General features: G+C 40.6%; 1 protein-coding gene across 1 annotated transcript; it reads left to right on the top strand.

Moving 5' to 3' along the window:
• The first annotated feature begins 3,448 nt into the window (after positions 1-3,448).
• LOC136508358 (AP-2 complex subunit sigma-like) lies at positions 3,449-12,404 on the top strand. Its single transcript, XM_066503016.1, has 6 exons — positions 3,449-3,591; positions 3,678-3,776; positions 3,896-3,946; positions 5,798-5,971; positions 7,586-7,645; positions 12,107-12,404. The coding sequence occupies exons 1-6, from the start codon at positions 3,589-3,591 to the stop codon at positions 12,146-12,148; spliced, it is 429 nt and encodes a 142-aa protein (XP_066359113.1). The 5' UTR covers positions 3,449-3,588; the 3' UTR covers positions 12,149-12,404.
• The last annotated feature ends 1,990 nt before the right edge of the window (positions 12,405-14,394 follow it).

The raw sequence follows: 14,394 nt of genomic DNA, 5'->3' as shown, positions 1-14,394 counted from the left end.
CAGTCATAAAGATTCATTTGAATTCCTTTGAAAATTCTGTCATTTCTAGTGGTCCAAATTGTGCATAGAAGAATGATTGCATTCATAAAGAACTATGATTGAATCTTATCACCGAAGGAGGTAAAGATTTCTAGGAAACTGACATGTGTAGGAATGTTAACATTCAAAAGGCTCCAACAAGATCTTGCAAAAGGGTAGCTTAGAAACAGGTGCTCTAAGGTTTCCTGTACTACCAGGTGACAAAGCTAAAGGACACAATCATAAGATTTGAAGTGTTTATTTCTCCTTCTAAGAGTGTTCCTCATACTTAGCCTATCTTTGATTAGTGACCAAAACAAAACCTTATGCTTTGGCTAACAAAAGGGTTCCTAGAGCCACTTGTAAACACCATGAATTTGAGGATGGCCTACTAGAACTTTGGATGTTTCTAAAGATGAGGAGTTTGATCCCCAATGTTTCTCTTTCTATGAGTGTTCCTTATGCTTAGCCTATCTTTGATAAGTAACCAAAAGAAAACCTTATGCTTTGGCTGACAAAAGGATTCCTAGAGCCACTTGTAAACACCATGAACTTGAGGATGGCCTACTAGAACTTTGTATGCTTCTGAAGATGAGAAGGAGTTTGATCCCCAAACATATCCCCAGATATCATCATTGTAATTCAATTGTGTCTCTTCCGCTAGAGAAATAATGAGTTGTAACTGGCTAAAAGCAGTATCTAAAAGTGAGATAACTGATGAGTGCAAAGCTCTTGTGAGAAAGCTCTGGATGAAATGTACTTGTTCTTTGCAAAAGATTGTAGTTTTGGAAATTTGTCTCCCACGACCTCAACACTCCATTTGTCTATCTAGAATAAGCAAGTTCTCCATTTCTTAGTTGCACCAATAATATATCTTTGAAGGTTTCCATATTCTTTTTCTCTCCACCAAAAACACCCTTTTCTTTATGTGGTTTGGCAGCTTTCCATTTTTATACAACTTTTCCTAAATTAGACTTACCCGACCAACAGGAATACCTTTCTTATTGAAGAACTTGTGAAAATTTTTAGCATTAGAGCTTTATTGTATTTTTTGAGACCAATGACTCACAACCGACCTTCATCCTTTGGCAAACAAACAATTTCCATGCGGCTTTTGTAGTTTTTCTTGCATTTATGTCTAAACCCCTCTAAAGACAATGTTTTCTGTATTTATCTATTTGCTTGACAATAGAAGCTAGTAGAGTGAAGGTACTCATGTAAAAAGTCGGTGGAAATGAGAAAGCTACATTTGTAAGCTCTAGCCGACCAACTTGGGAGAGGAAGGTGGTGACACTTGCTAATCTTCTTTCACATTTATTTATACAAGGGAATGAATTCTTCTAGCTTTGGATGTGATTCCAAGATGTAGCCCTAAGTATGTGGGTAAAGAGCCTTTTGCATAGCCAAAACTTCTTGCTAGATAATTTAGCTTTTTCTCATAGATGTTTATGGGAACCATCATTAATTTCTTGAAGTTAACCTTTAGAACGGTAGATTCCAAGAAGGTGTTTGGTACTAATTTAAAAATAAAAGTTGTCTGGCATCACCTTTCATGATGATTAAGGTGTCATCAGCATGTTGCATGATAGGGAAGTAAGAGGTAGTTTGCAACAGGATTGGCGAAATGAGTAATGGATTGTCTTTGGCTTTGTTTTTTTGACCAAAACTGTGGAGCAAAGATCCTTGACTGGTCATTGAAAAAAGCCTGTTGTAAGAACAAACAGTAATGGGGATAAAGATCAATTTGTCTAACACCCCATTTGCAATCAAAAGTTTTCCCAGCACTCCTTTAACAGAACAGCTGATGTGTCTGAAGAAAGAATTGATTTGATACAACCAATCCAAGTTTGCCCAAAACCTTTAGCCTCCATCAAAGTAAGTACTACTTCATGTTCTATTTTGTCAAAGGCCTTTTCAAAGAAAATAAAGATATCATGATTGCTCTTTTCTATGGTCCACTAAACTAAATTTTGTCAAAGACCTAATAATCTTTTATAGCCTTTTTGGAATGCATGATTTTAGAAAGGAAGAAATAAGAAAAAAAAACGTAGGAATAGAATGTTCTAACATCTCATATGGATCGAAGAAACACAGAAAATGTAAGATCGATGAACGTTTCGATGTAGCATAGGAAAAACATAGGAATTTGATGAGGGAATGACACAAAGGAAACATTCCATGAGGTTCAACCTATTGGTAAAATTCCTCCAAAATTCCTTCGAAACAAGCCATTCCATAGGAATTTTATGTGATTTGTAGGAACCCAATCCTTTATTCCAAAGGGATTCATAGTAAGTTTTTCTATAGAATTACAATCCGGGGGCCTTAGAAATCATGATTAAGGCCTCCCCTTTGGAACACAGGAAAGATCAAACACAGGAATAGGAAAAATGTAGGATTTTGATAGGAATGTATATGCGAAACGGAGGATTGAGAAACACATGAAAACTACGAGTATAACCCTTTGGATAGAGTATATGCGAAACGGAGGATTGAGAAACACATGAAAACTAGGAGTATAACCCTTTGGATAGAGCACACGAAAGGAATTGGAAAGATAGATAAATTATTAAAGGCATACAACATTGATCTTCACATACTCCACTTGCAGGCACCCTAGACCCTTTGCATTAGCGGCAACATGCATACTTGCCTCGGTCCTACGCGATGGAATGAAAAAAAGAGGTCTAGCTATGTTTCTTTTCCTACGGTGTTCCTTTGAAATGAGCAGCATAGGAAACACAATTCTCAATCCTATAGGAAATAAAATCCTTTACTTTTCTTATGAAAATCCTCCAATCCAAAGGAGGCCTAATGTTTATGGACCATAGACAATCAACATGTTCGCTGATTGGTTTCTGGGCTGATAACCCCGGCCGATGCTGGTTTGTTGTGAGAGAAAAATACTGTACCATGGCTGATAAACCCTGGCTGAAACCAACAAACGAACAGACTGAATTTTCATGTACCCATAAAGCTCGCTCAAATACATCTAGTGAATATAGATATCTAGTTCCAAAGGAAGCTTAGAATGACACGTTATGGCCAATGTTTCTCCATCCTTGTACGATTATTTTATATTCTCTCAATTCTAAAAAAAATCTAAATTATAATAAGACATTTAATTTTTTTCTAGGTATATTAATTATACTATGTATTTAGACATAATATATATCTAGTAAAATATGTATATCAATAAAAGTTAAAATATTCTATAATTTGGAACAAAACGAGTATGTGTATGCCTCAGTGCACGGTCTATTTGGAATGGACAGTTCAATTTCAAAAAAAAAACATAGGATTAAGGAAAATTTTCCGGAGGCTAAACGCGGCTTAATGTATAAATTCAGACTGTAGGCGTTCAAATTCTTAGAAATTTTTTTACTGAAACAAATATGCCAACCCTTTACGTTGGACGGCCTAATAACTGAGACTTTTCAGCATGTAAGTATACAGCAAAACCGCGATCCGGAAGAACAGAGAAACGAAAACTCGTACTCATTTCTCCCCTCGCTCCCGAATCACGCTCCTGCCCTTCTCAATTCTCAGGCATCCCCGTCGTCCTCCTCCATGGTAACCAACCCGCATCCGATTGCCCCAATACTTTCCTTGATTCTTTCCTGTTCCTCACCTTGGTTCGATCTGCCTCGCCGGTGCAGATCCGGTTCATCCTGCTGCAGAACCGGCAGGGGAAGACGCGGCTGGCCAAGTACTACGTCTCGCTCGAGGACTCCGAGAAGCACAAGGTCGAGTACGAGGTGAGCCTGCTGGTGGAGAAGAAAGATTTGGTCTTGGTACCGCATTCTGGCTCCGGCTTTGATTTGGGCCTTGCTGACCCCCGGTGGTGTTTCTTGGTTCTTGGTTGTTGTGAATCCAGGTGCATCGGCTCGTGGTCAACCGGGATCCCAAGTTCACCAACTTCGTCGAGGTGGGTGGTTCTAGCTCTTGTGATTAGGGTATTTTCTCGTTAGATTGGGGATACTGTTTGGAAGAAAGGGATAATTCATAATTGCTATTCTGAGCTACAGAATCAGCTTGGCACGCTGAAAGTTCCTAAATTTTGTGTGGTGGCTGTGTAACACGTGATACACATAGATCACTGGATGATTAAAATGAGTGCATTTGCTTTTAACACTTATCATCGAGACTTGCTAAGTAATTTAAGTTTTGCTGAATTTTCTCTAAAAAATTTGAGTTTTGCTGAAGAATCTTCCCATATTAGGCTGCTAACCAGGAACATCATAGTGGGTATGCACATGCATGTCTAAACTCTGAAGTTTTACACAATAGGTTAACTCTTCGTAAATTACAAATAGATCCAAATAACCCATGCTTGAATAGAATATTGTGAATATTTAATGGAAATTCGAATTCATAATGAGTTTCCCTACCTTTGAAACACTTGATTGCATCATCATTAGCCTTTGAAAAAAATTCTAGTAACCATTTGCAGGATTCCTATTTCATGCCTATCTTGTCTTTCTTTAGTGAGCCCAATTTAACTCTCGTGCAGTAGGCATAGCTTTAAACTCAGTATAGTACAACCAAATCTTGATTTGTCAATTTTGCCAAACTTCAGTCAGAATCATAAAGTTCATGTTCTTGAACTTGTCAAAAGGCAAGATCAAATCTTGCTCACTGTTGATTTAGAAGACATGAGTTAGGATGGAGATTTAAGTTAGTGTGTGAATATGTGGCAAATGATAATGTTTACTATCCATGAGGACATTTGTTATGGCAAGTGGAGCCGATTCCAGTTGCCCCTTGCCGGCACCAGCAGTGGGACGTCGTGGAGCACAGGGCACTCGCTGAGCACGTCGCAGAAGAAGATGCCACGCCAGAGGTCCACCCAGGCAACTGTGCCACCCTCACCGCCGATTGCGATGGTCTTCTCAGTCTCATGGTACAGCCTGTCTTCGGTAGTATCAGGTAAAGGAATTAGCCTGTCCCTCACGAGATCACTCACAGACATCACCTTGGAGATCCACCCCTCGAAGGAATTGGAGGACTTGTACAGGTGGAGGTCGAAATCCCACCCAATGAGCACGCGGTGACCATGGAACACGGGGGCCTTAACACCTAGGGCGGCGATGACATACCATCTGGCGCCGTCTTCGTCTTCGTGGCTAAGGATGACAGTTGCGGAGTCGGTGAGACACCTGTAGTTCGGGTTCGGGACCAGATCTAGGCGACGGGCGCGCAGGCTGTAGACGAAGTAGTCCCAGTCGCGTCCATGGCCGATGGTGTCCGGGTAGACGGGGACGCAAAGGAGGACGAGATCGGCGTCGGTGGTGATGACCTTGGGAACTGTGTTGGGGAACTCGAGGTCGGGGCAGTGGATGCAGAAGTGGGAGACAGGCCAGATTAGATTAGATCGGTTTGGTTTGTTAGGAAAGAGATATGTTAGATTGATTCAATTAGGATATTTCATTAGGGGTCAAGTCGGTCATCTCTATAAAAGAGAACCCTGTATCAGTTATAGTCAAGCAAGAAGATCCTAAGATAGTTCCCGAGGAAGGGCTGCTATCTGGGGTCTCTGTTAATCCATCTACCGAAGTCAATCCATAACAACATTACATTCATACTATTTTTTTGTTGTCATCTATCATCCTCTTGCTGCTCCTTTTTCATTCATACAGGTCCCCATACGACAGTGAAAACCCTATCAGTAATGAACTTCCAGAAACTGATGATTAGATATTTAGTATGACCATAAAAAAGGTCTTCAATTTCACTGTTTGTTCTAACTCTTGTAACTGATGTTGGATTTCTCTTGCAGTTCTGCACACACAAAGTTATCTACAGAAGATATGCAGGACTTTTTTTCTCTATGTGCGTGGACATCACTGACAATGAATTGGCATACTTGGAATGTATCCATTTGTTTGTCGAGATATTGGACCATTTCTTCAGCAATGTGTGTGAACTTGATTTAGTATTTAACTTCCACAAGGTAACCTCAATGTCTCACTAGGTTAATCTAGCAATCTGCAATAAGTCAATACTTTTGATCTTTTCACATGTTGTATTGAAACTTGAAAGAGTAATTTCCATCTAAATATTCTCTTTATCAACAAGTTCATTGTTGTCCAATTTGCATATATTGAGCTAGTGCTACTGTATTCTGGCTAAGATTTTGTTAAAAAGCCCCTGCTGGCATTGATTGTGTTAACATGTAATCTGCTATGCAGTTTAGATAACTGTACTGAAAAGTTTGATTTGTAAACTGAAAGCTATTTAATGTGTTAGGGTTAAACATTCTCTGAGACCAAAATCATGCATATGTGCTAGCACCATTGCATTCTGCTAAGATGTTTACTTATTTGGTGTTACTTGTGTTTGTCATCTGGCACTCGTTAAGGTGTTAGATACTTGTGTGCAGATGATAAAAGGGGCCATAGGGAAACTGTTAGCATCATGACTTTATAAGATGTTACTCCTGCATACATGACATCGCTGAGCTATTTGAACTAGTAACAACCTTTTAGTTATTTTGCCCTGTTTTCTGGTACTCTGATTTTTGTCATGATTCTTTTATATGTCAATATATAGTACCTTCTCGTTGTCAAATGATAATTTTTAAATATGTATTTTCACTTTGCTTTAGAGTTCTAGTGTCTTCAATAAACAATTATCTATGCATTGGGAGGTTGCACATATGATCACCAAAAGCCCTTCTCTATATTGTCAAAACTCAATCTGTATTTGCATTAGACACTAGGAAAGAAATTTTTACAACAGTCTATTTAGAACTGAATATTTGGAAATAAACATTGCTACAATCAAGACAAAATGTGACTGCTTTTGCTCTCTAGTTTTTGTCTTTCAAAAACAATACTAAAGTATCTAACTATCATTTGTGAATTTGCTTCTTGAACTTTTTGCAGTGAAAAACAAGGCGACATTCCGCGGTCGCCTAGGCGCGACTAGGCGCTGGGCGGAGGCCTCCCGCGGGGCCTAGGGGGTGAGGCGGACATCTAGGCGGTGGGCGAAGAGGACTGGTGGGGAAGGGACGCGTGGGGGCGGCGCGGAGGTCGGGAGACGATGGGGGAGGAGCTAACGTGAGGCAGCGGCGGCCGGTGGGTGAAGAGGCGGCGTCAGGCGGTGGCGGCGGGCAGATCCGCCAAAGCAGGGACGCGTGGGGGCGGCGCGGACGTCAGGCAGCGTTGGGTGAGGAGGTAACGTTGGCGGGGGCGGCAACGACTGGTGGGGAAGGAGGCGACGTCGGGCGTCAGGCGATGGCGGCGGCGCGGGGCGAGCGACGGAAGCGAGCGCGAGCAGAGGAGGCTGGGAGGGTGAGAGACGGGGCTGGGAGGGGAGGGGATAAGACTGGCGTGGGAGACTTGGGCCATTATTGGGCCTCTCCTCTTTCTCCCCATTCTATGACCATTAATCTGCTATTTTTTTCTTTTCTTTTACGTATTTATGCATATATTAGCTACCGCCTAGAAAAACGCCTTGAAACGCCTAATCCCGCCTAGGCGCGCCTAGGCTCTAGGCGGTGGGTCACCGCCTAGAGAGCGCCTAGCGCCTAGAAAAACATTGACTTTTTGGCTATGTGCTGAAGGTCTACTTGATATTGGATGAGTTCATTCTTGCCGGAGAGCTTCAAGAAACAAGCAAAAGGGTATTGCTTTTCCCATCATAATACAAATTCACTGCCATCCATATGTTTAGGTATTTGTATAAAAATTATTGATCGAAGCATCCATTGTTTTCTCAGTATTGAGTATATGATGTAACTGAATATACCCAGAAAATCAATTAATAATTTCTTTTAGTGAAAGGTCAGGTACTACTATTTTAGATAGTATCACTATAACTTTCCCTTGACTGTAGGAGTTCTAGAATAGTAAAAGTATTTCTTTTGTGCAACTATTCTACCTGAAATGAGATTAACTGAATATATCAATATTGTCAATCTGCATGGAGTCAAAACTTAATATGATTTACGAAAAGGTGTGCTGGCATAGCTTGCTATTCACACTACAAAGCATTTCTCTGCTTTCCTAAATGTAGCTGCCCTTATTCTTTCTGTATTAAAAAAAATAACATAGTACCTGTTATTCTACAGAACAGAACACTGAATGGTTTTCAGCATTTTATGCGGTCTTTCCAGAAGTGTTCTATTATTGAAGTTGTGCCTGCACTATTGCAGGATGATTGATGTTAATAATGACTTGAACTAAATAGTGAAACTTTGTCACGACACAAGTATCTGTGGGTTTTCTAAATTTGCTACTCCCAGATAATTCTAGGCTAAATGCACTGTTGTTTGCAGTTTTACTCTGAATTGACACTAGGGATGCAGGTTTTGTTTCTTATGGCCTTCTGGGTCATTGGGTTGACCTGGAACTCACACATTTTAGTTAACTTTGTGGATAGACCCATGCATGTAGGGAAGCAAATAAACTAAATTAGTAACCTAGAACTACCCACTGGTGCCACCACTTGCATCCCTTTTAGGCCCCATTTGGCATGGCTCCTCAGTGCTAGAGTGTGCGGAGGAGCTGGAGCCAGTCAGACACAGCCAGTGAAGCCAAGAATGGCTCCTAGTTTATTTTGAGAAAAGATATACAAATAGCAGCTACAGCCTCCGCCTATGTTGTCTCAACATAGCAGGTCCTAAGCCCTGGTAAAGAAGGAGGGTTGTGATAAGTGTGGCAAACCAACGTTAAATCTAGCCATTCTAATAGAGATGAAACCCGAAAGAAAACCGTTTGGACGTAACCCTCTTAGCGACGCGCCATATTGGAACCTGGGTATGGTGTTAAATGAGCAAGGGTCGGGTCGGCACTCCCTTGGTGACGCGCCGTGTCGCGATTTGGGCATGGTGTCAAGTGAGCAAGGATCGGGTCATCGCTTCCTTAGTGGCGCGCTACATCAACATCTGGGTGCAGTGAAAAATGAGCAAGGGTCTTCACATCTAAGTCGACGGACGCGAAGGGTAAGGAAGCTAATCGAACTAACTAGGATTCATTTAGGTAGTTGGAATGTAAGGTCACTTACAGGTAAGTTAAGAGAATTAGTTGATACAGCGACTATGAGGCGTGTAAATATATTATGCGTTCAAGAGACTAAATGGAAGGGTCAGAAGATGAAGGATGTGGACAATACAGGTTTCAAGCTTTGGTACACAGGGACAGTCGCGAATAGAAATGGAGTAGGAGTTTTGATTGATAAGTGCCTCAAGAATGGTGTGGTGGGAGTGAGAAAGCAAGGAGATAGGATTATCTTAGTTCAGCTTGTCGTTGGTGATATCTTGAACGTAATTAGTGCGTATGCCTCCCAAGTAGGCCTTGACAAGAGTGCTAAGAGATAGTTCTGGAAAGACTTAGATGGCTTATTAGAGCTGTACCTAGTAGTGAGAAGGTTTTTATCGGAGATCTTAATGGGCATGTAGGTACTATAAGCGCATGTTTCGAGGCAGTTCATGAAGGTTTTGGGTATGGTGGTAGGAATCAGGAGGGGGAGGAAATTCCGGACTTCGCGGTAGCTTTTGACCTGATGATAGCCAACACTTTCTTTAGAAAGAGAGAATCTCATCTAGTGACCTTCAGTAACGGACAACACTCTAGCCAGATTGACTTTGTCCTCGCAAGAAGAAAGGACAAACGAACATGCTTTTGTTGCAAGGTGATACCAGGGAGTGTGTTGTTTCTCAACATAAGCTTTTGGTGGTAGATTTTCGTTTTCAGGTGCGTGCCCGTAGGGATAAACAAGCTAAGATTGAAAGAATAAAGTGGTGGAAACTAAAAGGGGAGACGTTAGAGGTATTCAGGGAAAGGGTTATCAAAGAGGGCTCTTGAAAGAAAGAAGAGGACATAAACAACATGTGGAAGAAGATAGCAACCAACATTCGGAAGGTGGCCTCAGAGGTGTGTGGAGTAACCAAAGGAAGTCAACGCGAGGCTAAAGATACTTGGTGTGGAACGAGAAAGTCTAAAGGGCTATTAAGGAGAAGAAAGAATGCTATAGACGTTTGTACCATGACAGGAGTGTGAACAACATAGAGAAGTACAAGGTGGCAAAGAAGACTGCAAAGAGAGCTGTAAGTGTGGCAAAGGGTAGAGCGTACGAGGATCTTTATCAACATTTGAGTACGAAGAAATGAGAGGACATTTATAGGATGGCTATGGTTCGTGAGAGAAAGACAAGGGACTTCAACCAAGTTAAGTGCATTAAAGATGAAAGGAAGCATCTCTTGGTAAAGGAGGATGAGATCCGACATCGATAGTAAGAGTATTTTGATAAATTGTTCAATGGTGAGAATACAGACACAACCTTTCAGTTGGATGACTCTTTTGATGACACCAATAGGCACTTTGTGCGTAGAATCTAAGAATCTGAGGTCAGAGAGGCGTTGAAAATGATGAAAGTAGGTAATGCGATGGGACCGGATGGTATCCCAATCGAGATGTGGAGATGTCTCGGGGACATAGCTATAGTATGGCTAACCAAGTTGTTCAACCATATTTTTTGATCGAACAAGATGCCTGACGAGTGGAGAAGTATATTGGTACCGATCTACAAGAATAAAGGGGATATTAAAAGTTGTACTAATTACTAGGGAATTAAGTTGATGAGTCATACTATGAAGCTATGGAAGAGAGTTATCGAGCATCGCTTGAGAGCAATAACGCGGGTCTCTATGAATCAATTTGGTTTCATGCTCGGAAGGTCAACCATGGAAGCAATTTTCTTAATAAGACAAGTTATGGAGCGGTATAGGAAGAAGAAGGACCTACACATGGTTTTTATTGACTTGGAGAAGGCTTATGATAAAATACCAATGAATGTTATGTGGCGGGCTTTAGACAAACATAAAGCTCCAACGAAGTACGTCGGGCTCATTAAGGACATATACAACAATGTTGTGACTAGTGTTCGAACAAGTGATGAAGACACGGATGACTTCCCGATTAGGATAGGACTACATCAAAGGTCAGCTTTGAGCTCTTATCTGTTTGCCTTAGTGATGGATAAGGTCACAAGGGACATACAAGGGGACATCCTTTGTGTATGCTTTTCGCTGATGATGTAGTGCTAGTTGATGAAAGCCGGACATGAGTGAATCAGAAACTGAAGTTATGGCGGAAGACTTTGGAGTCCAAAGATTTTAGACCCAGTAGAAATAAAACTAAGTATATGAGATGTGACTTCGGCACTACTACTCAGGAGGAGGAATATATTAGTTTGGAATATCAAGTAGTGTCCAGGAAGGATACCTTTTGATATTTAGGATCAATGCTACAGAGAGACTGTGATATTAATGAAGATGTTCGCCATAGAATTAAAACGGGGTGGATGAAGTGGCGTCAAGCATCTGGTATCATATGTGGCAAAAGGGTACCACAGAAGGTAAAATGCAAGTTTTATAGGGCGGCGATTAGACCTACTATGTTGTATGGTGCAGAATGTTGGTCTACGAAAAGACATGTTCAACAGATAAGTGTCGCGGAAATACGTATGTTGCGTTGGATTTGCGGTCATACAAGAAGGAATCGAGTTCGGAACGATGATATATGTGATAGATTAGGGGTAGTACAATTGAAGAAAAGCGTGTCCAACACCGTTTGAGATGGTTTGGACATGTCCAACGGAGACCTCCAGAGACACCGGTGCGTAGTGGAATCCTAAGCCAGAATAGTAACGTAAAAAGAGGCAGAGGAAGACCGAAGTTGATTTGGGTAGATACAATAAAAGGAGACTTAAAAGGATTTAAAAGGATGAAATATACCCAGAAACTTAACCTTAGATTGGAGTGCTTGGAAAACAGCTATTTACGTACCTGAACCTTGATTACTTTTTGTTAGGTTTTAACTCTAGTCTACCTCAATTTGTTTGGACTTTAATAAGACTTTATTGTCGTTGTCTTGAAGTATATACAAATAGCAGCTACAGCCCATGAAGGAGCCAGAGCTAAAGCTGACCGAAGCTCCACCAAACGAGGCTTAATATACATGTGCATGGAATCTTGTTGTGCTTTGTTTTCAGTACAGACTTTATACTGGAAAACTTAACATGCTTTTTTTTTTGCTTTACTTTAAAGTTGCACAGTCATTCTCATCACTTGTGTCTTTTTCAGGCAATTATAGAGAGGATGGGCGAGCTTGAGAAGCTGGAATGAAAAAGAAACAATGGTGCGTTGTACATTAGCATAGGTCCGGAGCTAGTTCTGCCCAATCGACAAAGTTACCTCCATATTTTTTACAATTCTTTGTACCTGTTGTGCATCACTTATCCCAAACTGTGAATCGGTGCATGTGTCTTTTTTACGTTTCCTGAGGTTACCGATGGATTTTTAACTGTATGTGAGGATTTCAATTTTATGGCAAAGCAAAAGATCCACAGTTCGAAGTGATCTGATAAGTGGCCACTTTTGACTCCACTGAATACTGATCATTGTTTACTAACCTCAGTAAGAATTTGTTGTCTTATGTCTATGACGAAATATCGGTGCAACCAAGAAAGTTTCAATGAGTGATACCTGAGATGTATGCTGATTGATGTTTTTGTGACAGTTAGTGGATGAATCTCGCTATCTCAGATGACACTGGTAGTCCTGAAATTCTCGTTGTGCCAGCTTCTTCACTGTTCTGGAAGGTGGGTGATAAATGGGCTGGGCCCTTGAGGGCTTTCACGCACTAGTAGTAGTAGGGTTTCTCAAAAAAAAAAAAAACTAGTATTAGTAGGCCAGCTGATCGTGTAACCACATTTCTTTCTCGTTTCTTCTTTTGTGCTTGTTAATGCGTTTTATTTTTATTTTTGTTTGCAACAAAAACTACCAAATTCATAACTCGCGGTAAACAATTATCAAAGTTAACAAGCAGAGTCAGGTGATGAATGTACACGTACCCTATGGACTGACTAATTTGTACACGTACGTGCACGCGATGGTTTGTTTGTGAACAGATTCTTGGAAGATAAGAAGATAATGAGTTCATGCGATTACGAACTTGCAGTTGTATTGTGACATCGGTTTCATTTTCCAAAAAATCCAAGAATTTAGCACTTGTCACTGGGAGTATATAGCCAAGCGTATCTTCTTTTTTTTGGGAGTATATAGCCAAGCGTATCTGTGCTGTCCGATGTGATGTTTATTTTTACACTCTTCCTGCACTTCAGGTGCCTGAAAATATTTGAGATTTCAGGCGACGGGAATTTCAGATAGGGGAAGGGACTCCAGGATGATGAGGGTATTTCTATACTTGGCAAATCTTGCAACCATCGAATAAACATTGTAATATAGACTAGACACAGGCACTTCTGGGCTTGATTTTTATTGACGACCTCAGAAATAACAACTCCCCAAGACAGGTAGCAGTAGGCCAAGGGCGCAGAAAGTTACCGTTGATTTCCCATCAATCGTTTCACGTTGGTCGCCTGAGACGAGGCCAAATTTCAGGCACCTGATGAATAGCATGTCCCTTTTTTTATAATTTTAGCTGTATATCTTTTGAGAATTTGTTGGGATACACTCATATCTATTTCATTTCCATGTGGATTGGAGTGGATTGAGATGTAAATTAATCTAAGTTCTGCCTTAATCTACTCCAACACACGTAGATTAAGGTAGTATGTGTATATCCAAATAAAGCCCAAGTCTTTTATTAACTCTGAACTTTGAAATGGTTCCTAAAACCTGTAATATATTTTTTTATTACGAACATGTAAGTATGTAACATAGTTGAATTCTTTGAAATGTTGACACTAGATTTGGAGCCTTTTGAAAAATGGGAGAACGATGCAAGAAAAACATAGAAATATGTTCAACAATTGAATCCCAAGATGTACTTGAAGAACCAAAAAAAATGAAACTTATTTTTTTATTAAAAATGAATAAAATAACGATGTTGTGCCATTTTGCAGCTAGGCGTTTGGTTGGTGGAATTAGAGCAGGATTGAAAGGAATCGAGGGAATTTAAATCCCTCGTAAGTTAAAGTCTCTTTTATCCCTTCCAAAAGCTTTGAGAAAGAGATTAACCAAGCAAGGCCCTAGCGGTAAACTTTCGTTGTGTATATGGGTTGGTGTATGTATCTCATATTTCTTAAAAATATAGATGAAAAACTCATGGTTGTCGTATTGCTGCCTGATGGATGTGGATTGTGGAATAAAAAAGACAACGGAACGGAGCCCTGGCAACCCGGGCCACCTACATACATAACTTTGGCACATATTATGACAACACTTTGAAGGCAAAGTACACGTATGTTTGTTAATTGTTCCAACTAACCAAATCTAGCATCCCTCTCGAACCAAAGCACAACACTAATCCTAGTTGGAAGAAGGTGTTAAGGTATCTTTATTTGTTTATTAGAGGATGGTGTTAATGTGTCTTAACGCCAAGGAAATGATCACACACAACACAAAGG

Source organism: Miscanthus floridulus, chromosome 15 (assembly GCF_019320115.1).
Source record: "Miscanthus floridulus cultivar M001 chromosome 15, ASM1932011v1, whole genome shotgun sequence".
NCBI classification, from domain to species: Eukaryota; Viridiplantae; Streptophyta; class Magnoliopsida; order Poales; family Poaceae; genus Miscanthus; species Miscanthus floridulus.
The sequence above is the reverse complement of the archived record's forward strand: the minus strand, read 5'-3'. Positions and strand labels throughout refer to the sequence as shown.

Excerpts from the sequence above, each read along its gene's own strand:
- LOC136508358 (XM_066503016.1), top strand. Across the intron at positions 5,972-7,585 it reads TAGTATTTAACTTCCACAAG|GTCTACTTGATATTGGATGA; the intron begins GTAACCTCAATG and ends TATGTGCTGAAG. Across the intron at positions 7,646-12,106 it reads TTCAAGAAACAAGCAAAAGG|GCAATTATAGAGAGGATGGG; the intron begins GTATTGCTTTTC and ends TGTCTTTTTCAG.